General features: G+C 35.3%; 1 protein-coding gene across 2 annotated transcripts in view; it reads left to right on the top strand.

Moving 5' to 3' along the window:
- SLC30A9 (solute carrier family 30 member 9) overlaps positions 1-25,908 on the top strand; it is a 44,198-nt gene that overhangs the window by 3,435 nt on the left and 14,855 nt on the right. For both annotated transcript variants that reach the window (XR_009818383.1, XM_061991982.1), the window contains exons 3-15: positions 3,096-3,158; positions 6,208-6,307; positions 7,985-8,077; positions 8,423-8,505; positions 9,846-9,904; positions 10,732-10,799; positions 14,355-14,457; positions 17,416-17,471; positions 18,745-18,880; positions 19,273-19,312; positions 19,741-19,812; positions 20,255-20,362; positions 21,555-21,720. Coding sequence is in view for 1 of the 2 variants with exons in the window: in XM_061991982.1 (XP_061847966.1) it covers positions 3,096-3,158; positions 6,208-6,307; positions 7,985-8,077; positions 8,423-8,505; positions 9,846-9,904; positions 10,732-10,799; positions 14,355-14,457; positions 17,416-17,471; positions 18,745-18,880; positions 19,273-19,312; positions 19,741-19,812; positions 20,255-20,362; positions 21,555-21,720 (1,147 nt within the window). In the remaining variant the exon portion in view is untranslated. The remainder of the gene's footprint in view (positions 1-3,095; positions 3,159-6,207; positions 6,308-7,984; positions 8,078-8,422; positions 8,506-9,845; positions 9,905-10,731; positions 10,800-14,354; positions 14,458-17,415; positions 17,472-18,744; positions 18,881-19,272; positions 19,313-19,740; positions 19,813-20,254; positions 20,363-21,554; positions 21,721-25,908) is intronic.

The following is a 25,908-nucleotide window of genomic DNA, read 5'->3' as shown; positions in this document are numbered from 1 at the left end:
TTCATCACCCTTACAGTAAAGTTTTTCCTTGTGTTTCAATGGAACTTTCTGTGTTCCAGCTTTTGTTTGTTACCCTTAGTCCTGTCACTGGAGACAACAGGAAAAAAGTGCTTCTCTATCCTCTTGACACCCGTCCTTTAGGTACTTGTGTTGATTAGGTCACCCCTCAGTCTCCTCTAAGCTAAACAGCCCCAGTTCCCGCAACCTTTCCTCATAAGGAAGATGTTCCAGTCCCCTGATCATCTTGGTGGCCCTGCGCTGGACTCTCTCCAGAAGTTCCCTGTCGCTCTTGAGCTGAGGAGCCCAGAACTGGACACAGAACTCCAGATGAGGCCTCACCAGGGCAGAGGAAAGGGGGAGCAGAACCTCCCTTGACCTGCTGGCCACACTCTTTAATGCATTCCAGGATGCCATTGGCCTTCTTGGCCACGGGGGCACATTGCTGGCTCATGGTTTATCATCAGCCAGGACTCCCAGGTCCATCTCCGCCGAGCTGCTGTCCAGCTGGTTAACCCCTAGTCTGTACTCATGCATTGGGTTTGTGAAAGAGTAATTGCTCGCTTGTTTTGCAGAGCTAGGGCAGAGGCAGGATGATCAATGACGTGATCCTGCTCACTGTCGCTACAATGGCTGAAGGAGAGATGCTACCCTTTGTGTCAGCACAGCCTTGAACCACAGTAAGCCTTGAGTGGAACTTGGCCACTATGACACTTGACTTTGCTGAGAGTCGGTATGAAACTGCAGCCTAGAGATACTGTGCATTGATGGACAATGGCTTTGAAGTTTATTTTGGAATGCATATTGTTACATGCATGCTTTGTATAGGGGGTGTTTTCTGGGGCCTAGTGAATAGAAGGTTGTTACACACTATGTGCATATTACTACTGTGTATTTAAAAAACAGAATTATGAAAAGATAATCTACTATTTGTAAAGATTGCCATAGTTTTCCACTAACTAAGGTTATTTACTAAATATTGATCTCTTTCAGACCTCCCTTTATCAATAAACTTGGGAAATGCTTTTCTGGTTAATGATATTGAAAATGTATTCATCTTGAAAGTTCTATCATATATTTATTTTGTCCAGTCTCTTTTCTGAGGTAGTAAACTTTAAAAGGCTACTTCATGTACATACATAGAAATCTTGATACTTTCGTGCATTTTTCTTTCCCCCTCTGAAATCTTACAATCCAATCTTTTGTTAAATAGCGTTGGTGATATTTCTCTTAATGACAGGAATGGTTGCACATAGTTTCTGTAAAGAAGCTACTGCCCAGTTTTTGCTGAACAATCTTAGCTGAAATTTTTTATTGCAAAAATTAATAAATTGGCTGTCTGGTGTTTCAAACCAGGTAAGAAAACAAAGGAAAGGAATAGCAAAGAGTTTTTTGCTTTTGTTTTCAAGTCAAACAATAACTGATAGGGATAACTGTTTTACAGGTGCTACATATTTATGGTCCAACCTTATTTGTTGTGTAATAAGATCAGTTTTGTGAATTTACTGGTTTTTTTTTTTCAAGAAAGTATACTTAGATTGTTATTAGTCTTAGTCTTCAGTTGCTCTTAAGGCAATAATTAATTGCCTGGTAGAAAGATTGTTATGTAGTCCAAGCTTCAAGAATATCTGACATTCAAGTAATATGAGTAGTGTGTTAAGCTGGAAGTATCTCATTAATTTACACAAACCTATTTGAAAAATCTTTTTTTTTTTTTTTAAATCTGTCACATTTAATAAGGTTTTAATTTTGTTCATGACTCTGGATGTGTGGCAGACCTCCAGTGTTAGAAAATGGTAGGGCACAAAAGAGTGGGTATGTTGGTTCGACCTGTTAGAATCATAAGCTGTGCTGAGATTTATATACAGTGTTTGTTTGTATTTTCAGTAAATACTTCTCATTTCTAAGTAGAAATCTCACTGAAGTTCCTGGAGTTTATTATCTTCCAAGTATTAAGATTCACTTAATAGTACTGTAAATTATGTTTTATTGTTTTTTATTGAGTCATAACCTCAAATTTCAAAACCAGATAAAATACTTTGTTTTCATTCTAGCTTCAGCTTTTGACACAGGAGTCGTGGATTTTACTTTAAATATTCTGTATTTTCAGGAGACAGCTTCAGTCCCTTAATGCTGAGTTAGAGCTTGAAAGCTCTGCAAGACTTGAGTGATCAGTAGCCATAAACTATATATAATTCATCATATTTCCTAATCTAAAATTTTTCATAGAACTCACCCCAAACTCTAAGTACATTGTTAAAATATTTTTTTTAAAGTTCAGGATACTTTCTTAAGTATGTTGCAAGTTGGTGCCCTTCTGCAAGCTGCTAGGAGTTTATTTATCAATGCTAAATTAAGTGCCTTTTTTTTTTACAATTTTTGTCTTTTATTTTGAGAGGTTTGTATGTTGAAAATCTAGCAAAAAAGTTTTTTAATTGTCAGGATGGAAGGCAATATTAAGGTATATTCTTACTTTATTATGGGAGGTTCTTCTCCCTCTCTACTCTACCCTGGTGAGGCCTCATCTGGAGTACTGTGTCCAGTTCTGGGCTCCTCAGCTCAAGAGGGACAGGGAACTTCTGGAGAGAGTCCAACGCAGGGCCACCAAAATGATAAAGGGTATAGAACATCTTTCATACGAGGAAAGGCTGCGGGAACTGGGGCTGTTTAGTCCGGAGAAGACTGAGGGGAGATCTTATTAACAGTTATAAATATCTAAAGGATGGGTGTCAGGAGGTTGGGGCATCCCTTTTTTTCTATAGTAGCTAGCAACAGGACAAGGGGTAATGGGATGAAGCTGGAACACAAACAGTTCCACTTAAACATAAGAAAAAACTATTTTACTGTGAGTGTGAGGGAGCCCTGGCACAGGCTGCTCAGAGGGATTGTGGAGTCTCCTTCCTTGGAGGTCTTCAAGACCTGCCTGGACATGTTCCTATGCGACCCGATGTAGGTGAACCTGCTTCTTCAAGGGGGTTCGACTAGATGATCTCTAAAGGTCTCTTCCTACCCCTACCATTCTATGTCAACCAAACTCTTTACTAAAAAGAAAAGAGGATGCTTCCACATTTACAGTGAACTTTATTTTTATTTTACAGGACAAGATACGACCAATACAGGTCAAAAGCAGTCTTTCCTTAAAGAGCCAATACAAGTAAAAGGTAAAGAAATATTTATTGTATTGAAATTTTACTGTTCTCTGCTAACAGTCAACAAAAGTGTGTGAGGAAATTGTGGTTCAACTGTGTAACAGGTTATGTGAATAACATTTTAAAGCATACGTGTATGTCAGCTTTATTTAGTACCCAGATGTTTGAAAATGACTCCTGAAAAAACAAATGTAGCAACATTCCTTCCAATGACTCACTCTTCTATGTCTGTTTCTAATTGTTTCATGTAAGCTGATGAGTTTTTCAGAAAAAGGCTAATTTATTTTCTCATCTGTTATCATAACTTGTCCTCCTTGCAGGTCTTAGGCATGTACATTCACCATCTCAGACTTAATGTGGCTAAGAGAAATACTTGATCTTCCCCTGTTATTTCTTCTAAGTCTTCCTCTGTTCCTTCTTATTGCTGAGTTAATCTAATCAGTGTTGATTCTAAATGTGTTTTGACCACATGGACTGCCTAATCTGAGTCCTGTGATGTTCCCAGCTGTGCCTGTAGTAATGTGTTGGGTTGGCCTTGGCTGGATGCCAGGTGCCCACCAAACCACTTGATCACTTCCTCTTCCCTCAATTGGACAAGGGAGAGTTAAAAACAGAATGAAGGGCTTGTGGGTCAGGGTAAAGACAGCAACAGGCAAAACTTCATTGAGGAAAATTGAGTTTAACGTACTAGCAATCAAATCAGAGTATGATAATGAGAAATAAAGCCTAAATCTTAAAACACCTTTCTCCCACCCCTCTTCTCCTCCAGAGCTTGACCTTACTTCCAAATTCTCTACGTCTTCCCCACCAGCATTACAGGTGGGTGGGGAATAATGGGGGTTGCGGTCAGTTCATCAGTGATTATGATGAACTCCTTACTCCTTGGGAGCAGGAGTCTTCACACTTCCCCTGCTCCAGTGTGGAATCTGTCCCATGGAAGACAGTGAATGAACTTCCCCAATATGAGTCTTTCTGATAGGCTATAGTTCTTCATGAACTGCTCCAATATGGGTCCCTTCCCTGGGTTAGAGTCCCTCAGGAACAGGCTGCTCCAATGTGGGTTCCCCGTAGGGTCACTATACTAACAGCACACATGCTCCAGCATGGGCTTCTCTATCCGTGGAGTCAAAGGTCCTGCCAGGAGGCTCCTCCAGAGTGGGCTTCCCACAGGGATCACAGCCTCCTGTGGGGACATCTACCTGCTCAGACTTGGTGTCGTCTCTGGGCTGCAGGTGGATTTCTGCTCCATGGCTGCTGGGGCATGGCCTCACCATAGACTGCACACAGGCTGTGAGGGAATCTCTGCTCCAGTGCCTGAAGCACCTCCTCCTCTTCTGCACTCACCTTGGTGTCTGCAGAATATGAGTTCTCTCACATGTTCTTGTGCCTCTCTTTGGCTGTCATGGTGCATTTTTTTTCCTCCTGGCTTTTGAATACAGTATCCGTGAGGCACCACCGCTATTGCTGATGGGCTTGGCCTTGGCCGTGATGGGTCAGCCTTGGAGCCCACTGGCGTTTGCTCTGTTGAATGTAGGAGAAGCTTCTAGCAGCTTCTCACAGAAGCTACCCCACTACCACTGTGCTAGCAAAACCTTGCTATGCAAACCCAATATAAGTAAATATGTGCTTTTGTCTTTGTGTTGTTTAAAAACAGAAGTGGATAAAATAAGAGCATAACTTTTTCATGTTTTTAATTCATCATGACTTGATTTCACTCTAGTAGTTTCTGTTATGTTATTAGATTAGTAAGTGTTTGATAAATCCACAAGTTATTTTTTACTACAGTTATTACACTTTGGATATATATCTATTTTAAATAGGGAAAGGTGGGGAGGTTTTTTCTTGTTTAAAAATGTTCATGTTCTAACCTTAGTAAATGATGGACTGTTTTTAGGAGATCTCTAATTTTTTTGTCACCCTTGCTCAGGAGCGTTGTGGAATGAATGTGATTACTCTAGCATTTTAAAAATTGATTAAGTTCAAAGTGGATGGCAGAAATCAGATTATTATGGTAAATATTGAGATCTGTTGTGTTAGTGCTTTGTTGAGTGTCAAGCAATACATTTTGCCTTTAGGCTTTCAAAACTCAGAAATAAGATAATGTAGAATTCCAGGAGTTTTTTCTCAAAGTCTTTAAATGCAGCATCTTTCTGTAAGTATCCTGTGACTTAAGGTAAAGTTCTGGATTATTGCTGAAATTGTATTAATCCTGTGTTAAACTGGAAGTTCATGTGTGTTCATAAGTCTTCTGTACTGCAAAATTTGAGCTTTTTGGTTTTAATTATGCTTTTTAATATTGTATCCTTCATCAATTGTAACTCTTCTTTCCATAAGCATAAGGCTTTTAGCGGAAGTGACTGTATAGTGACTTACATTTGAAAATAAGACAAAGTTTTGTACCTGTAGAGATGGAGGAAATAATGCCATGAATTTAAAATTCCATTTAATTTTTCTGAATATGTATGGTGTTCTTTGTGCATTAAAATCTGATAAGAGTACAACTTCTAGGCATACAGAGCACTGTAAATAAAAAGTGTATATTTTTAATTGTTATAAATGGCCAATATTAAGTGTGCTAATTTTGGAAGTAATAGTTGGGGAAAATAATGTATACAGTCTGTTCTCTGTATGGTCTGCAAAGGTCAAAAATACTGTCTGAAGAAAGTGGAATTTCTGAAGTATTGAGAAAAAAAATTGAGCTTTCTAGAACAAGGGTTTCCAGATTACCAGGTTTGAATGCTAACTTAGTGGTCAAACACGATCTCTGTCATCAAAGTTAAAGAAGTAGCCACATGGCAGTTAAGTGTGTGATGTATGAGAGCCCTAAACAACAACTTAGCCAGTTACATTTTTGGAGGTAAACTGTTCTACTTTTACTCACTTCCACAAGGAAGAATGTACCTGTCTCTTCAGTGTAAGTTTTCTGTCTTGCTGGGAAACATTGTTTTCCTGATCTCTACTTAGAGATATCGAGATAAGACACTAGATTGAATTACCTTTTGAAGTTTCTACTGTAGTCTTCATGAATGTTTTAACTTGCTTATCTTTTTTTGTTTTTAAGTGAAAGCTGTCCTTAAAAAAAGAGAGTATGGACCAAAATACACACAGAATAACTTCATTACTGGAGTCAGAGCAATAAATGAGTTTTGCCTTAAATCCAGGTATGATGGGTTTGTGTTGAAATTTAAATTGTGAATAGTTGCTCATTTGTATGTGCTTCAAAAGTAAATGTGATTGTAGAGTGATTTTGCACAGCAACTTTTTCGAAATGCTTTTTTGGTATACATAATCATAAGTGGCTGAGGTTAGTTCATTCTTACTAGTGTTAGAGTGAATTAGGAACTTGCACTTAGTTTGCATATTTTTGTAGTTACTTCTTAATGTAATAGTTCTGTAGCTACAAGGAGGACAAATAACTCTTGTTTCAGTACAATCTATAGAAGAGAAGGCTCTGGCGAGGCCTTATAGCAGTCGTCCAGTACCTAAAGTGGCCTACAGGAAAGCTGGAGAGGGACTTTTTGCAAGGGCATGTAGGGATAGGGCAAGAGGTGGTGGTTTTAAACTGAAAGAGGGGAGATTTAGATTAGATATTAGGAAGTTCTTCACTGTTACAGTGGTGAGGCACTGGAACAGGTTGCCCAGAGAGGCTATGGATGCTTCATGCATGGAATTGTTCAAGGCTGGGCTGGATGGGGCTCAGAGCAACTTGGTCTAGTGGAAGGTTCCCTCCCTGACCATGGCCAGGAAGTTGAAACGAGATGATCTTTAAGGTGCCTTTCAACCTAAACCATTCTAGGATTCTGTGATTTCGTGAGCGTGATAGGTTGATGTGAACATCTCTAAAAGATCAGAGAAAGGTTTGTGTTTTGTAAGGTCTGTAATTTGGAATAAAGTATAATCTAGTTCATTGTAACCTAACTATTGTTACTTGGTCCACATATACTGCCTTTTAGTATGTGCTATGCGTGTCAGCAGGTCTTACTGAGTATTCCTGTGGTTGAGGAGGCTATTGGGTTTCAAGCATGTTGTATGTGTGACCCAAATTAGATCTAAAGGCTTAGCAGCTTTGTTTGTAATTTTATATTGTCACTGTTCCTCCTCAGTTTTTACATACAGTGTATGTCACCGGGCTTGGTCTTTGCTGAAAATCCAGTGACAAATTATACTTGTCCCTCTGCTATGTTTTTATCATAACTGTCTTGTTGTGAAGAGAAATAACTAGCTAAAGTTTTGCTGGATTGACCAAAAGAAGGAAAAAGAAACAAACAAAGAAAGAAAAGAACCAGTTAGTTGATTTGGCTAAAAAAATAAATGTTGGTTTTTTTAAAATAGAATAAAGAACCAAATCCCTGATGCTTCTCAATGTAGATGCCGCAATGTGTAGCTCAGCACAGGAAACATGTCTGTTCCCACAAGTTGTTTTGTAATTTCCAACCTTGTGCTGGATGTGTAGGTTTTGAGGTTAAATTTCTTAACCTTTTTGTGTCACGTGACTTCCGATTTCCATTTAGAGATTAAGCTTCTTGTTTATCATTTGTGCATGAGGTCAGATAAATGCAGGTTGTTCATTGGATGTTTTATTACTTTTTCTTCCATATGTAGTATTTCATAGTGTAAGGATGTGATTTGGACTTTTGAGTGAGGAAAACAGTGACTTTCAGTAGCATCCTAGAGATTACTGGTGTATTTGTTCTGTTTGGCTCAAGTAAACAACTTCACTCTTTTTTGGACTGCAAATTAGTAACATCAAAATTGTGAAAGATCACCTAGACATAAAAGTAAAATTACAATAGTCTGAACTTCTTCTTTGCACTAAACTGTTTGTATACTTTCCTTAGTGATTTAGACCAACTGAGGAAAATTAGACGACGAAGCCCCCATGATGACACTGAGACTTTCACTGTGTACCTGAGATCGGATGTGGAGGCCAAGTAAGAAATGTTTTTATGAAGGAAAATATTTGGATCATTTAATATGGATTATGTGAGAGAGAGTATGAAACAGCAATAATTTTGTCTGTTTTCTATCTGAACACATTTTATATCCTCATTATTGTAATAATTATGAGATGTATATAAAATTGTGGCGTAAGTTTTTGTTTGTCTAAAGATTAAGTGCTTGTCTTCAACCCCCTCTTGCCCAGCTTTTATTCTGTAAAGTTGTCTGCCTGGCTTCTCATCAGAAAGAATAATGTGATATTCTGCTTTTAGGAAAGACATCTGTAATGTAGTCAAACTGAAAAGATATTGTTAAGTTACTTTTACTCTGTGCTGCAGGTCTCTTGAAGTTTGGGGTAGTCCAGAGGCTCTTGCAAGAGAAAGAAAACGCCGCAAAGAGGCAGAGATCAAGTACAGAGAAAGTGAGTATGGAGTTCTCAAATAACTTTAAACTCAAACAGCAAAGTATGATTGTTGGAAATCCACTAGATGGTGTGTTATTTCATTGAGAACATACAAATTTGGAATTATCAACTACCAGTTTCATAGCATAGTGCTAGGGTAGTGCATTGCTGTCTATGCAGATATAGTTTGTTACTCTCATGCAATGTATCATCTATGTGATATAGCAAAGATTATCCATTCAGTTGAGATCTGTAGTCATACATTGTTTTTAGGAGCACTGACAGCTTTTACATGATAATTAACATCTTAAATGGTTTTGAATTTTTTGATTGAAGTTTGAAAAGACTTAAACCAAATCCAGATCTTTAAACCATACTGTTACTCATTTATTTTCCTCTGAAATCAGTCTACCTTTGTAGAAAATACCCCTAAATTATCTTTTTGCTTAAAATCATTGTTATCCTTGCGGTATTATCAATAACAGTCACAGTCAAATCAGTAGTTTATAATGGATTTTGATCTACCTAGTCAATTGAAAGGAGGGATGTTATTGCTTCAGTCTAGTTATTCCAATTATGCACGTTAAAAGTAGAGGCGTTTTAGGTTTTTTTTGAAACAGTTGTGCCACTGGAACATCCTCATAGTAAAAAAAACCTAGTTCTGCAGGAACTTGTATAAGGTACCTGTAAGTGTTTGTATTGAGAGTGCTTAAGATTTTTAGTGACCAGTGGAATAGCTCTTGGACATAATAATAAAAAAAAGATAATAAAAAACCCACTCTTCAGTTGTCATAGCATACTGAAACATTGTGTTCTTGAAGTGGTAACTCCCTTCTTTTGCCACCTATCCTTGCACTCTACTGGTTGTTAACATTGTGTACAATGGATTTTGTGTAACTTTGTAGAGTTGAACCTAGCACCTACAACTTCTAGGTACTGTAGGATAGCAATGTTTATTTTGAAATTACTGAGTATCATTAGTGAATGGAAAAATACTGATGTCAAGAGATTTTCTTTGAAACATCCTTGCTGCTCCTTCATGGTTCAGGGGTGGGAGAGAGGCAGTAGAAGGCTTGTATTTGGTGCAGTGTATTTTCAGTTTTCCTCTCTGTGTAGCATCCTTTGTTGATAGAAATGACAACGATGTATAGGATCTTTCAGCATATTGTATTTGGCACTTAGCATGTGTATGTAAACACAATATGTGTTTCTGATTAACAATACCAGAAGAGGGGTTTCTCACAAAGAGGGACAAGACACATAGCTAGAAGTTGAGTGCTGTGTAAAAAACAATAGACTTCAGTTCCTGAAACTACTTGTTACTAGTATGTATTCAGGATAAAAATTATGTATTGCAGATCTGTTTAGAAACCAAAGGCTGTTGAGGGAATACAAGGAGTTCTTTGGAAATACTAAGGTAAGAGCTGTTTTAAAGATTTTGGCTAGAAAAATGCCATGAGATGTACTGTGACACCTTTTGAATGAAAAAGCTGTTCAAAGGTTGCATAAGCTTAACTAACTGAATGTTATTGGAACATGTATTTTCACTGGAGTATGCCAGACCAATCACTGGTTTTAATGCAGTGATAAATATTGTGATGCTGATTTAAATGGGTTCCTACTGTGGCACTAATCTGTCAGTGAGGTGGTTTTTTTGGTTGTTTTGTGTTTTTTTTGTTTTTTTGGGTTTTTTTTGTAGTCGTCTTCTTACCAACAAAAGTAGCTGTATTTATGGCCATCTATAGCCTATAAATGTGTATAGTAAATATAACAATTATAGTAAATATATTGTAAATATAATAAATTTATTGTTAATTTCAAAGAAATTAAATAGGTTTCTTAAAGGAAAAAAAGCCCAAGATATTAACAGCTTGATCTGTGCCCTACTGGCCCTTTCTCTTTGCTTATGTAGACCCATTCCTTAGATCCAGGTGCTCTGCTATGATAGAATTATTTCTTAATCTCCCTGATGCAAATCTGTTTTTTTGTTGTTACGGATGCAGTGGCCTCTGCTGGAGACTTTGTTGGTTGATTGTCATTTTTATGGCCATTCGTTTGTAGAAATGTGTAAGACCCAACTGCAGTTTGAGTGAGATTCAGTAGTAAATTAGTAGGCTTCAAGGACTATAACTTCACCATTGCACCACAGGGCAATACAGAGTTTTTTATTTAATAACTTGTATGGTAACTCCTTCATGAGGTTGTGATTTGGTTATTTTAACAATCTCTTATTTCTTTCTGTAGCCACGGTCCAGTGCAGCAGCTATGTTTTTCAAGGGACCAGGGAAGGTGGTAATGGTAGCTATTTGCATGTAAGTTTAAAAAAATAAATTTTTTGTTCATGCAAGTGTGAGATAACTTATTTTTATGATCCTAGAAATAAGAACAATCTGCATATTCAAGCTAAACGTACCTGTGTCTCTGTAACTGAAGTTAATAGATTTGTTTATTCATTGTTGATGGGAGACACTTTGGATAAATACATTCATCAGTTTATAAGGATCAAGGATAGAATGTATCTCTGATCAGAGAAGAGCAAATTTTTTCAAGTTGATCAGACTAAACAGTTTAATGAAGTAAAAACTAAGATTTTGAAGGACATGGAGAGGCAGGCATTTAAAGTCATCTTCTTTTCTTGCTGCTTCTTGTGAAGAAGCTTTTTATATGTTTTAGACCACCAGGAAATAATTAACTTTTTTCTTCCTGCTGTTATTCAACTCTTTTCCTCTCTGATTGTAAAAAGGGATATTTGAGGAGGTTTTTGCCCTTTATGTATCTTACAAGCAAGTGAAACAAAACTAAACTAGTAGTCCTGATTTAAAGCAAATGAACACAGAGACTATCTGGCATGAAGAACATAGAAGTGTTTTAAGTTTCTCTCAGGGAATGATATCTAAAATATACTTGTCATAAAATATGTGATTTTTTAAATGAAAATTTATTTTATAAAAGGTATTTATTTGCTAAGATGCTGAGAATATAAGGGAGCAAAATAGGAACACATGATGAAATGTGTTTAGCTCTTAGGTCTACAAATGTTTTTCCATAGATTTGTAATGGCTCTGAATATTTTAGTCTGATGTTTATTTTTTACTGTCCTTTCTTCAAAAGCCTAAATATTTTATGTAGATAGATGGTGATGATTGTGTAAATCAGACCAGGGCCTTCTAGACCATTATGCTGTTAAACAGAGTATAAAAAGTGGAGAATCACATGATGCTACAAATCTCTATAAATATTTTTCTTGATTCCCTAAGATTCCTGTTCCCTACATACATCTTGGAATTTTGAGGTGGTTGTCTTTGAAACAAACTTGGGATGATAAATACGTATTAACGCCCTTCAATTTTTTTAAGTTTACAGTTCAATCAGGATAGATTTGTTTTAATTTGTTTTAAATGTAATTTAAATTATGTTAGGAACCTCAATTTAAATAATTGATTTTGATTTACTTTTGCAAATATGCATTTTAATTTTTTTCCAAAAAAATACTGATTCTGTTCGTGTATCAATATATTTTAAAGATACACATTACACTTAGACTTGACATTAAAATTGACAAGACTCTGACAGCAAAGATGATGTACATCTGTGTCAAGACTTTTTTTCCCTCCTTTTTTTGTTGGTGAATGGCAGCCTCCTATGTGAGCTTTGGAATACAGTTATAAACGTTTGTGTTGAACAAAACCGCTTGTTTTCTAACTGCAGGAGACAGGCTTATTAGAAAATGCTGTGTAGTAATAGATTTAATAAGTAAGAGAATGTACCTAATAAATCATGATTTGGTTTTGGTTTTTTGTTGTTTTTGTGGTGGAGGGTTTTTTTTGTTATTGGCTTGGTGTCCCAAACTTTACAAAAAGTCTTTTTCAGGTTTTACCTAGTTTTGGTTTAAAGTCTGTTAAGAATTCCTGCTCTTTCAGATCCATGCACATAGAAATGGGGTAGCTAAATCAGTCTCAGTATAATAGGGAAAATACTTTCTGAATTGATGGTCACTGATGTAAATTTTAACTTTACTTTTAAACCAGTTCAGACTGTTTTAGCTGCTTTCTATGAATCTACTGATTTTGGATTATTTTTCTGTCTTTGTAGTATTTCTTCAGCAGAATTTAGGCTTTCACAGGGCTTATTATTTTCAAATGTGGTGGTGAATTTGTTTTTTAAAGCAATACATATTTTGCTTGTAGAATCATAGAATGGTAGGGGTTAGAAGGGACCTTTAGAGATATCTAGTCCAACCCCCTTGCCAAAGCAGGTCCACCTAGATCAGGTCACACGTGAACATGTTCAGGTGGATTTTGAAAACCTCCAGAGAAGGAGACTTCACATCCTCCTTGGGCAGCCTGTGCCAGGGCTCCCTCACTTGAAAAGTGTGGTGGGGATTTTTTTGGTTTTTTGTTTAGATTTCTAAGATGTCAAATTCCCCCACAAATTCAATTTATAGGGGTGAAGTAAAAATACTAGCTGAGTGCCTGTTCTATCATCTGAACAGGTGAGGGCCCCACAACTGAATTGTACCTTCAGGTAAGCTGTCAACTCCATTAATACAACACTGAGAAAAAAATACAAAAGTCAAGAGACTCTGCTTATGAATCCCACTGTAATTTATTTAATTTCTTTCTATGTGAGAGATGCACTATGCTGTGAATTTAAAGAACTTGTAATTAACTCAAGGAGATTAAATTATTGTTTAGTGTTACAACAGCGTTCTTTGCTTCTTAGGTTATCCTTTAACTTACATGGGTTTTTTTACTTCCCACCTTTAAAGTATGTTGATGTGTCTACCATCTCATGAGTTCATATGACTAAATTAAAAATTGTAAAGCACATTCAGGTCTTTGGATGGAAAGAGGTATAGCAAGCCAGTGCTACTTCTTGCTTGAAGAACTGGATGTACTTTTCACTGAAGTTCTTTAAGGATGTCCATGAATCTTACTTAAACGACTGTGTAATTTGATGTGTGGCAAAGGGCTGAATTTTTGCATCATCTAACTTAAATATGCTTTCTTGGCATGTAGTTCTTCAAAATTGCAACTACAAGATGTTAATATCTATTTATAACAATTTCATACTTATAGCAATTTAATTGGAATACTTTTAAAAACTGCCAAAATGGTAAACTGAAATATATAAAAAAGAGAATAATATTCTAATCCTCTAGTGTAATGTTCTTACAATATGATTGGAATTAACCTACTGATTCTGATAATTTTGAAGTGAGAATGTGGACTCAGGTTTCAGTGCTAACAGTTACCTTACTGTATACACCATAACAATGCTTACTCTAGTGAACTTGTAACCTGTAAAAGACTTGACAAGTCACACTGGACACCTTAATGGAAAAGTTCCAGAGATAATTTTTGCAGTGTAATTGGATGACAGCCTTTTCTTACTGTCTGTTGTCTTATGTTTGTATACTGCTGGGAATTGCCCTAGATGAGACTGAGGTGGGGAACTTTGCACTTCAGGATTAGGAGGGGATATATAGGAGGCAAAAGATTAAAGAAAGAGGAAAGGAAATCATTAATGTTTGTATTCTCCCACTGGGAGACAATTAGTTTGTCTGAGTAGTGAATATGATGGTAGTTTTCAGGAAGTGGAACTTACTCAGGACTGCTCTAGAAATTAATGATTTTTGGAAGAATAATTTGTGTTATCTTTTACATACTAAGTTTAGCTGGAATGGCTTTTTAACAGTAACCATGCGGAAAATGTGTATGCCTTATCTGCTTGTACAGGTCTCTAATAATTAAACTGATTATTGGGTTTCACTGCTTGCTGGCAGGTAATGCATGCTCTTACAGCACCTGTGGTTTTGCTGAAAATGTTAAAGAGCAAATATTCTTATTTCTTCTCTTGGTTTACAGAAACGGGTTGAATTTTTTCTTTAAGCTACTTGCTTGGGTTTACACGGGATCTGCAAGTATGTTTTCAGAAGCCATACATTCGTTAGCAGACACATGTAACCAGGTGAGTGCTTAAGTTAGAAAGTATAATAATTTTTCAGAAATAAAGATGAGTAAGTAGCTGTATTACACTTGAAAGCAATAATTCAATCTACTAGTGTTCCTTAGTTTGATCATACTGTCTAACATCAGAGAAACAAAAATAGTCTATTTAGGAGGACTAGAGCCTATGACAAAATACTTTGTTTGCCTTTGCAAAGTCTGCTCATAGATAAGATCAGCATAGTAGAGAAGCCTAGAAATTCCAACTTTATTAGCCACAACTCTTACTAAAAATGGGTCAGATTTTGCTGTGGCATGTATTTAAAAGTGCTATTCCTGCTCGTTACCCGTGATCTTGTTTGTTTGGTTTTATATAGCTTAGATGCTTCCAAGAATTAATAGGAGTATATTCTAGGAGAAAAAAAGCTAGTACTTTAATGATCATTTAAGTAACTTTGAGGCAAAACAGTCTTAAAGGCAGTTTCATCTAGGAGAGGATTTTTCTTTATTATGAAATAGTTTAATTCATTCAGATTACACAGCCTGCCCAAGGTGTGACAAGCTCTGTGTGCGTGCAGTGGGAAGATAATGTACCCTTTTCTGTGTGTATATGTATATTTTTTTTTTTTAGCTTTCCAGAGACAAAAATGATTTTCACTTGCAAAGTAATGTTACTGTTATATACAGTTTCTATAAAACTTGTAGGCAGATGAAGGCATATTTTGGCAGAAATTCACATTACTGCAGAAATATTGCTAAGCCCAGAGCAGTTCATCAATTAAGTGCAAAGCTGTTGGTACTCTGTTGCAAATTGACTTGCTGTAACTAGTGGTTTTAGCTAATGGTTTCAACAGGTTTGTCTAGCTAGGTATTTTTTGCATTAGTGCCAGTAATTTGGTGGAGGATTTATAAGGTAACAGTGTAATACTTGACTTAGTCTAGAAGCCTTAAATGCTGAAGGAATCTAGAAAATGTCACCTATAATTATAAATAAGAAAACCATTTGAATGGCATCTGGACTAGTGTTTCTGCTAATATACTACTATTTGTAGTTCATCTACATTATTTTAAACTGCCTGTACCAATTATTTCTGTTCTTGTTTTCAAAATGGTTGTTTTTGTTATGATTGATGTTCCATACTTTAGTTGCAATTTATTTTCCTTAAAACTGTCAAGATGAAAGCGCACTAAAGAAGGTTTAAAGGGTTATATTATTAGTCAAATATGCAAACATTAGTCAGTAAGTCCTGGGACAGGCTTAATTTAGTCACAGTCCATATGCATAATGTGACCAACCTTATCTTTAGGAAGTGGTGTCAAAACAAAATCTTCGTAATTTGACTTACATGCTTATTACTCTTTGCCGTGCTCTTTGCCCCTCCTAGACAAGGCTGATGTGTCTGTTGTCTTAAAGTACTATTGAGTGCCTGTCTAGATAATAATTGAAAAAAAAAAAGGTTTTAAAATGTGTATTAGTGTAAGAAAAAGAAGTCAGAATGTAGATTCTGAAGTATTTTTTTAGAAATGAGTCAAAAGACATTTGTAGTAAGCAGAAATGTACTGACATACTTCATGGCTTGTAAGTGGATTTGAAACTAAGATGCTGTGCAAAGTATAAACCGCTTTCTTAATTTGATTAAATGTTAACTTGAAATAACTTTTCCTGTCAGTTATTGTAGCAGAATGACAGACTTTGTTGCTTAGTCATCCCTTGATAGAATAATGACGAGAATGCAGCTGATGTCTAAAGGTCCCTTCCAACCCCTACCATTCTGTGATTCTGTGATTTGAGCATCTCGGTCCCTTTTTCTATTCCTAGACTGCCATGGCAGATTCTCACAGCACATGTAGCTATATACCTGGCACATTTACTTTGACAGATGGCATGGCAAGCTCAGAGCTGGGCATGTAATATTAGTGTAGCAGTTTTTGATATAGCAAGGCTTTGGAAATAAAAAAAAATATTTAAAGTTGAGTAGCTGAAGCCTTCCTGCAGCTCAAGCAAGAGGAGTCCTTGGATACTTATGACTCTCATAAGATGCAATAGCCTTCTGCTCTGTCAAATTTGAGGATTATATGGAACCTTAGAGCAGACTTAATATCTTAAAAAGCACTTTAAAGTATTTTTGGCTACCTTTTTTGCTTTAGTTGTACATAGTATATTTTTCCGTCCAGAAAGTCTGAGTTGAGGACTCACATTTTGTTTCCTACTCTTCTATAATGGTTTTGCGTAACCTTTCAGATGTTCAGTTGTAAAGTGAAGACAGGGGTTCTACTAACTCAACTGATAACACAGGAGAAGTCTTGCTGCCTCAAAGCAGCTTGTTGCCGTGAAAATTTTAATAGTTGTCATAGGTTTCAGTAATTCACAGTCCTAAAACAAGGCATGGACTTTGCAAAATTGAGGTCTAATTAAATATATCACAAATAGACCATTTAGATAGCATGAGGTTTATATTTCTTCCTTCAAAATACTTTTTTCTTTTATTTTGAAGGATATAAAGTTCACCATTGAAGAAAACTGCAGTGTAAAATTATTGCTTTGAGTGTAGCATGCTATCACCATAGTTTCTGTGTAATTTTTATTTGGGAGGTTTATTTAAATAGGTTTGTTTCCTGAGCAACTCCATTTCTTCATATTGAAGCAGAGCAACAACGCTTCTGATTGCCCATAATGTTCACTTTTTGGTTGTGATTCTAAAATGATAATGAATAGTGATATTATATATATATATACACACTTTGCATAATTACATATGTGTTATATACATAGATATAATTAACAATTTTGGGGGGACAGTAGATTTAGATGTGAATTTTGAGGATTGTATTGCAACTCTAGTAAAATATCAGTGGCAAAGCATATGTAAAGGTCAGCAAGTTGCATCTTGCTTTATCTTTCAAGTTCAATTTATATAGAATGTTTTAAAATTTTAAAATATTTTTTAACAAAGATTTTTTTTCCTTTTGTTCCAAATAGGCGTTGCTGGCTTTGGGCATCAGTCAGTCTGCAAGGACACCTGACCCTAGTCATCCGTAAGCTTTTTGAGTAAATAATGATTTTGGTAATTATATATAGGGGTAAGATCAGTTCTTATTTGTGTGTCACTGTGTGCTTTTTAATCTGCTGTTTTGTATCATTTCTGAAATGCTTTGGCTCTGATTTTGCGTAGATAATGTAAGAAAAATGATTTCTTCCTGGCTTGATGCATGTTGTATTTCATTGTATTTGTGGTATGTTTTTTCATGTGTATTATTTTAATTGGCTTTATATTTTTTTGAGTTACTCTGGACTCTTCTACCTCTTCCGATGAATAGATTTACTTCATTTCTAAACACTATTCACATGAATGACAAGATTGTTCAAAAGTAAAAAGTACTGTCTGTTTTCAACAAAATGCTTTTCTGCAAGATGACTACCTGAATCATAAGGAGATGTTTGACTTAAAATACTCTTTGTTTTTATCAGAGTATTTGGGATATTATTGTTAAGTTCTTACAACTTCATAAAAGTTAGAAACTGTACACGATTTTTTCTTGATATTGGCCTGCTTTACACTTAACACGTTTGGGCAAGTCATTCACACTGTAAGCACTAGCTCAATATAAGTCCAATTTACAGGATTAGTTAAGTTTTTCTTCATTAAGAGTATCAGGTAGTTTGAAAAATGTTTTAATCTTAAACTTGTCTACGTATTTGTTGGATCTCCTTCCCCTCTCTCACTGTTTTCATTTTTTTCCCCTCATGGGGTTTTTGTACCATTGTTTTTTGAATGTTGCCAAATATATGTACTGTTTGTAGTAGGTACACTTTTAGTATTGCTTTATCTCTTCTCACAGCTCTTAAAAACTGCAAGTGTTGAATGTCTGCAGTTAGCTGAACTACTTAAAGATTTCACAACTTTTATTCCTTTTAAAATTATAAAATATGTAGACTGGCTGCCTCTAAGGCCAGAGCTTTTGTTTAGAAGTAGCATTTAAAAAAAAAGGTAAAAGTGACACAAATGTCCTGGTGTATTTTTTTATTGCACAGGAACTAATACATCTACATATATAGCTTGTTTAGAAACAAACTAGAAAAATGTCTGTACTTAATGTCCTTGTGTGCACTAGATACCCCTTTCCAGGTGACTTTTTTTTTTTCCTTGAATTGGGTTGGATTTAGCAGCTTTGTCTTAAATATGCACAGTCATATGATGATAATTGAAGACATGTAAATAACTAATGGAAAAAAAACCCAATCATGTAGGTATGTTTGAAGAGATATAGAATCTTATTTTCCTAAATAATTTTCTTTGTTTTTGTCTAGGTATGGTTTCACAAACATGCGCTATATCGCCTCCCTGATTAGTGGGGTGGGCATTTTCATGATGGGTGCAGGACTTTCTTGGTATCATGGAATCATGGGTTTACTCCACCCTCATCCTATAGAATCTCTTCTCTGGGTAAGCTAATCTTCTTTAATATTGTATCCAACACCAATGACTTAATAGAAAGTAATGACACAGTCTGAAATTGACTTCCTGAGTCAGCTTGAATACCAACACAATTAGTTCAAACAGTCCTTAATGAGAATGCGTTTAAATTATGTTAAACTATGGCTGATGTTCCAGCAAAATGAGCTGTTCTTTAAATCCTGCATCTTGCCTTCACACCTCCCAAGAGGTCCTCCTTTCCTATTTTGTGATATATTGCATAATTCAAATATGGTCAGTTGCCTTCTGTTTAAGGACAGCACAGTGGGTAATGGGGTTTTGTAATGCTGTGTTTGGAGAGTCTATCTCTTCAAGTATGCATATAACATAGTAATTGAGATTACTTTTGTTTTTTAATACAGGCATACTGCATTTTAGCAGGGTCATTGGTATCTGAAGGAGGTATGCAGTTTCAATAAATACTTCTATTTAAGTATTTGTAGTCTCTTATGAGTATGGTGAATTACAGTAGTAATTGGTCCTTGCTTACATAATAAAGTTTTGAGCTTTGTTCCAAATGCTGTGTTGTAAACAAAAAAATGGAAGAACTTCTATTTTTATCTGTCTATATAAGAAGTTGAAGAACATGTAATTTGTAAAGTATATGTAAAATGCCTTTTTGGTATTAAACTGTCAGTGACTGTAATTTCTGATTTGTATGAGACACATGTAGGAAAAGAAGGTAGCTTCATTCTTCATCATTATTCCAAAGTATCAATAATCTGATCTTTCTTGATGTGCTGCTATGATATAAAGTTCCTTTTTTTCAAAATGGAAACAAGTCTTTTTGGTTCTAACCATTTTCAGCAACTACTTTGGTGTTGTTTCAGCTACCCTTCTCGTTGCTATAAATGAAATTCGCAGGAGTGCTCGAGCCAAGGGTCTGTCATTTTATCAATATGGTATGTGTTGTTATAGCAATAAGGTATGTGCTTATTTAAAATAGAACCTATGTACCAGTATTTACAAAATGATAGAAACAATACTGTCTGTTTTCATTTGCTTTATTGATTTGTTTTCTGTCTTAGTAACTAATACATTTTACAAACCAGGTGAAAACCCATTAGGTAAAACTAGTGAGATACTTCTCCTAAAGTACTTGCATTTTTTCAGGATAAATGCCTCTAAATTTTTCAGACATTTTGGAGAAGCTTCCATATTTGGCACAGGGCTTGTTCTGTGTGTTTGAGTCCTTTCAGAAGTGTGTGCCTATGCAAAAATTCAGTTTCCACCTATATACTTGTGGATTTTTTTTGAAGTAGCTAGTGTTAGTATAAAGTACTGTGCATAATGTAGTAAAGCTTAGCTTTACAAAGCAAGTTTAACTTTTTTTTTTGTACACAGTTGTGCAGAGTCGTGATCCCAGTACAAATGTGGTGTTACTGGAGGATGCTGCAGCAGTTCTAAGTGTGGCTGTAGCTGCTACCTGTATGGGTCTGACTTCTTTAACAGGTAAAATTCTGCCTCAGACTGAGGCAAGCAGGATGTGAATTTCCTCTTGTGCATGGTGTGAATACAGAACATTAGTTTATTGATGATATTAAATACCTAAATACATCTCTATTCTTTTCTGATACTTGTACTATCTAAGCTTCTTGTGGTTTGTATCATACTCTGATATGATTTCTAGCAGTTCAAGTTTAAAATATTTGAAATACAACCCCCCCAACTTTTGTATCTATTATTGGTGGGATTAATCTTGAAAGAGTACATGTGGATGGGCCTAGCCTCCTTTTGAGCTATAGTGTCATAGAAACTAAGGTGGGTTTTTTTTTTTTGCTAAAAGTGTATTTATTGTAGCTTGTTTGCATAATTTGAGCTTTCTTATTACGTGATGTGTAACTTCATGTTTACGTGGGGAGGGTCTAAGGAAGCACTTCTTTCCTCCCTTTTGATGTGTACTGGTATTAGTGTTATCCTTTGATTACAATAGCTGATCCTGAACAGTGTGGCAAACCTAACTCATGCAGGTAGGATATCTATCTGGCAACTAATTAAAAATCTATCTTTGCTGAACAGTTAAGTTTTCTAAAGAGAGAGGATCATTTATTTGTCACTTTTTTAAGTACTGGCTTTGGCTTTTCAGTTGTTGAAAAGTAATTTTGCTTCTTTGTGGCTTCTAATGAGTTTACTGCAAGTTTCATTTTGTATACAAGTTGGTTTTTATTCCATCTATAGTTTCCTTTTTCTTTTTTCTTTTTTACTTTTTCTACAAATTAGAGTATGAATGAACATGTGTTTAAAGTTTCTAGAAGTATTATATTCCAGAAATGGTTAATACTTGCAGATCTTCTAGTTACTGATAAAAGAACACAGACTTTTGCTACCTCTGTGTTTAGGTGTATATAATATTGTATTTATAAAAGTAAATCTACACACGGAAACCCAAATAGCTGACAGGAGTTTGGAGACAGGAGTGACTGAGGGACAGGAGGGATCTGAGACTTTGTCTTAAGATAACTTGTTTTCTTCTAGTTTCATCTTGTTTCTCGGTAGGAAAGACTTTCTAGTGCATTGACAAAATTGAATCAAAAAGCGAAACATAAATCCCCCCAATGCTCTGTATTCTTTTTAGTGTGAAATCTGAATTATCGACTATGTTTTAGAAATACTCTGTGAAACTAACTTGACATGTCTTGTTTAGGAAACCCTTATTATGACAGTGTGGGGTCTCTAGGTGTTGGAACTTTGTTAGGAAGTGTGTCAGCATTTCTAATCTACACTAACACTGAAGCCCTGCTGGGACGATCCATTCAACCTGAACAACTGCAGCGACTCACTGAGTTACTGGAAAGTGATCCTGTAGTAAGGTAAGAATCTTTACAGCTCAATCTCTACTAAGAACAACAAAAAAGCAAGAAAACAACATTTGGAAAAAAATAGTTCAGACACTTTAAATGAGAAAAATGTGATGTGATTGATTATTTTTAGGGTGAATTCTTCTGTATTGAGATTTTAGGATGTTAATTATTACTAATTTCTGTATCTTAGCTAAAAGTTTAAATAAGTGAATACTTGTATCTCTCAAATGTTCCACAACTGAAATAAAATTTCAAATATATTCCCACAGTTACATTCATTACAGGCATTGATAATATTAATACTCAGTGTCTGGAATTCTGTAGCATTTGACAGTGAAGTGTTGCAGTAGTATGATGTAATAGATTCTGCATGTTAGATGCGTACAGAATGAACTCAGTGCCTGTTTCTCTTTCTTTTGAAATCTACAATTTTTAGCAAAATAAACTTATAGCTCATTGTAATCCTGAAATCTTGTTTAAATGCTTTTATAAAGAACTATTTTAGCTTACTTTAACCCTGTTAAGCTTGATTTAGAAGCAAACTCTTTTGTTTTCTTTTTAATCTTTATTCAGGAATATATTTCTGTATAAATCAGTTGGAATATTTTAGTGTAGTGGTTTTTTTTTTTTTTTTTTTTTTTTAACTGTAGTCATTACTGAGCATCAGAGGGGAAAAAAAGCCCAAGGCCATTAGTTAACACAAGAGTGCTTGAAAGCAACTGGTCTGAATGACACGCCTTTCATTCCAGGAGCTAAATAAAGTTTCTATTTTGGATCAGAATTGTGATAGAATTTTCACATGTCAGTAGCTCAGCTCTCTTAAATTATTTGTGGTTGGCCTGGATTAGTGTCAGTGGTGGAGCACCTGTCAACAGTGCTGTGTGAGAGTAGGTGGGTTCACCTGGTTGTTTGTACACACCTTCTGCAGTTCTTTTTTCCAACGTGCACAGGTGGATTTTGCTTGTATCAGGCTGGAATTATGAACTTTTTCCTATCCGAAGGATGTTTTTATGTTATGTTCCATTTTGTAGATGGCTATAAACTTTAGGTAGACTTAGTTCATCTCCTTGCTGTGGACATATTTTTAAAACAAAAAGTAACTTAATTTTAAAAATCACAAAGAATGAAAAAAGTGAAGATTTGGTAAGAAAGTGTGTGTTTCTCCTGAGGTTAGAAACTGGAACAGGTTTAAGTATTTCTCATAACACTGTTATAGGACCTTCCGTATGTAATTTGTCTTGCATAATCTTTCTTATATGTTACATACACTGTGACTTTTTTAGGCCACACTTTGTATTTGACCAAGTTCTTCTTGTAATAAGCCCAGTATTTGAGCTTGATTAATTTCATCTTCTAAGACAACACCTAGTCTTGATCTCAGAATTCTCTGAGGTCTAAACATATGTTACCTGTGCTTGTAGCTAGACATAATTTGGGGAAAAATCTACTCTTAATATTTTGTCTTATTCTAACTTTTGGTTAGATTTTTTTGATTGTCTTGTTTGCAGCCTTTTTCTATGAAATGAGTAAATCTTTTATCATCAAATATTTCTTCGAAAGGCTGCTTGTTCATTTCATTAACATAGCTTTGGGCTTATAAGAGTTTCAGCATTTTCTTGAACATTCAGACTCTCTGATTTTCTTAAATGGAGTTATGTAGTAGTATTTCCTACTCTTGAGATTCTTTTCCTACTGACACCAAATGTAAAAGAAAAAGCTCCTGAGTACTGGTCTGCTTCTGAAACTGTCACTAATATTTGCTCTTTTTTTGTTGCAACCTTTCAGCATTTTCAGCTGTCAAATTGTATCTGAGTTCTCAATGCAATCATTTTGTAGTTGCAGCTTCTCAAAACAATACTCCCGTGTTCTTTCAGGGAAGGTTTGCAGTCTTTGTTTTCAGATGTGTTCTGCCAGATATGAAGGGGACATATTAGGCAATGATTTAGTATTCATCAGATGGTATTTTCAATCCAAATTAACCAAAGGATCCAGAAGCTCTGATTCCTGCTCCCCCATGCTCTTGTCAACACCATCACAACTTCACTTACTGTTCCAGCAGTAGCTTTCCTGAACATCATGATCTATTGTTAATTATAAAGTATTTGATTTATCAGACAATACTAACTATACTACTAAAATAAAAAAATCTCTGTTGTTCTGATTTTTCAACTAAGTCTTGATTTTTTTTTTTACAAGGCTGTTTGACAAAGCCTATATTCCCCAAAACCTTGATGACTGCAATTAATAATTAATGTTCTTAATATAGTTAAATATATTTAATATATAATTTTACCCCCTACCTTTTTCAGCCTTTTTCCTTGGGTCTTCATGTGAAGTTGTCTTTAGTTAAATGGATTGCCTCGTTTGCTGTTCTTAATTTTTGGCACAGTATTTTCAATCTACTCTTTTTTGTATATTCTCATCAGTATTACAGGATGAGAAATTAATTTGCCTTCACAGTTATGCTTAGATCTTTTTACTCTTGAACGCAAGTTATGGAGGCAGCTAAAGTCAGAGCATTTTTTTCCTTTTAAATATCCAGTATGCTTCTCTGCTACTTAAAGGGAAATGCTTTGTTGTACTGATACGTTGTTTTTTGCTTTTTTAGATCAAGAAAACAATGATTGTTCCATGTTTCTGCTTAGTCTTTATCATCAGTAACAATTTTACCATTTCCATCTAGTAGCTGACTTGTTTCCAGGTTATCCTTTGGTTTTGCTGTATTTTAAAAATGTTGCTTTGTATCAAACACAGGATCTTTTTTTTATGCCTCTCCTGTTATTTTGTTGGACTTTATAATTTCGTTTTTAGGCTCGTGGCTTTATTTTTCCTTTCTTTTAATTTTGCTTGGTAATGTCTAGTTGAGTTTAATTTGTGATCTAGAATGGACTTTTGGTCAGAATTGTTCTCAACTGGAAAATTATTTGATTTTATTTTTTGCTATACATTCAATCCTTAACTGTCATTCACACCTTTGGTTCCTAAGTCTTCGTTGTATTCATCTGAACTGAAGTGTAGGAGAGAGGCTTTCAGAACTGTGAAATTAAATATATTATGTGGTACAGACTGTCCTGATTCTGCTCTTACAGAATGTAATCACAGATCCCTAGGCATAAACTATTCAGTTTCATCTTTAATTTTTACTTTGTTGTAACAACTGTTGGGTAATTGTGCTACTTTTGTGCTGGAAATCTGTCATTCTGCTTCGGAGCTACAAAACCAGTATTGCAACTGATGGCTAAAGCCCGATCACTTGATGTCCTCTGACAAATTTGTTTTTCGTGTGAAACTTGCTCTTTTCCCTAGTTTGAATTGTTGGTGTCTCCTAGCCATCCAGAAGCTTCCGTAAGCAATCTTTGCAGCTTAAGTTTTAGCATATACGTTTGTATTTTTGAATTATTAGTGATTTTTCTCCTCCTGACTCACTGTTTTTTCTTCACATTTACAGAGTATGCATTTTTATCTGAATTTTATCAAGTTACTGTTCAATGAGAATCTCAAATCTCTCTTGATATCTTCTTGCTTAGCTCTGATAGGCACTTGATATATCTTCAACGTTTTTGAATTGCATGGATTCAAATTCTCTTCAATAACCCTCATTGAAACACATCTGTTATCTTAAATACCCTCTTGTGTGAGGAGGTAGTTTGATGCTAGTTAGGTTACTCCTGTTAATACTGTTTTGATTTGGTAGCTGCACACTGAATAGCTGTGTAAATTTGATTGGAGCAGGAAGTTCTCCATTGCCAGCAGGAAGATGGATAGTTCTTTTAGTTTGCTTAGGTGTTTACTAAGATGCATTTTTGGTGTCTCTATATTTAGTCCATGTTCTGTTTCTTTTTTAATGTGCTTACCTCTCCTCCACCCTGAGTATTATAAGAAATATTCCATTAACATTTTCTGTAACTGTTGAACTTAAATTTCTGTTTCCTGTTCTTTGTCGGTTGTTCACTAGCAGGCTACTTCTGCTTTATTCCTACATTCCAACAAATACACATTTTCAGTATTTACAAACAGCTGTATTGTAATTAGTTGCAATCAGTAATTCATTACAATAAAAAATGATTTCCAAACACTGTGTCCTTAACTTTTTCTTAAATATAGGTTTGAATAAAAAATTCTCCAAATGAAGAATCTCCTTACAAGTCGTAGTTATCTAGGAAATAATGTTTCAGTAATTGATGGTAGAGTTTTGTT

Source organism: Colius striatus, chromosome 3, assembly GCF_028858725.1.
Source record: "Colius striatus isolate bColStr4 chromosome 3, bColStr4.1.hap1, whole genome shotgun sequence".
NCBI classification, from domain to species: domain Eukaryota; kingdom Metazoa; phylum Chordata; class Aves; order Coliiformes; family Coliidae; genus Colius; species Colius striatus.
Note: the sequence above shows the minus strand (reverse complement) of the source record. Positions and strands in the feature narration are given on the sequence as shown.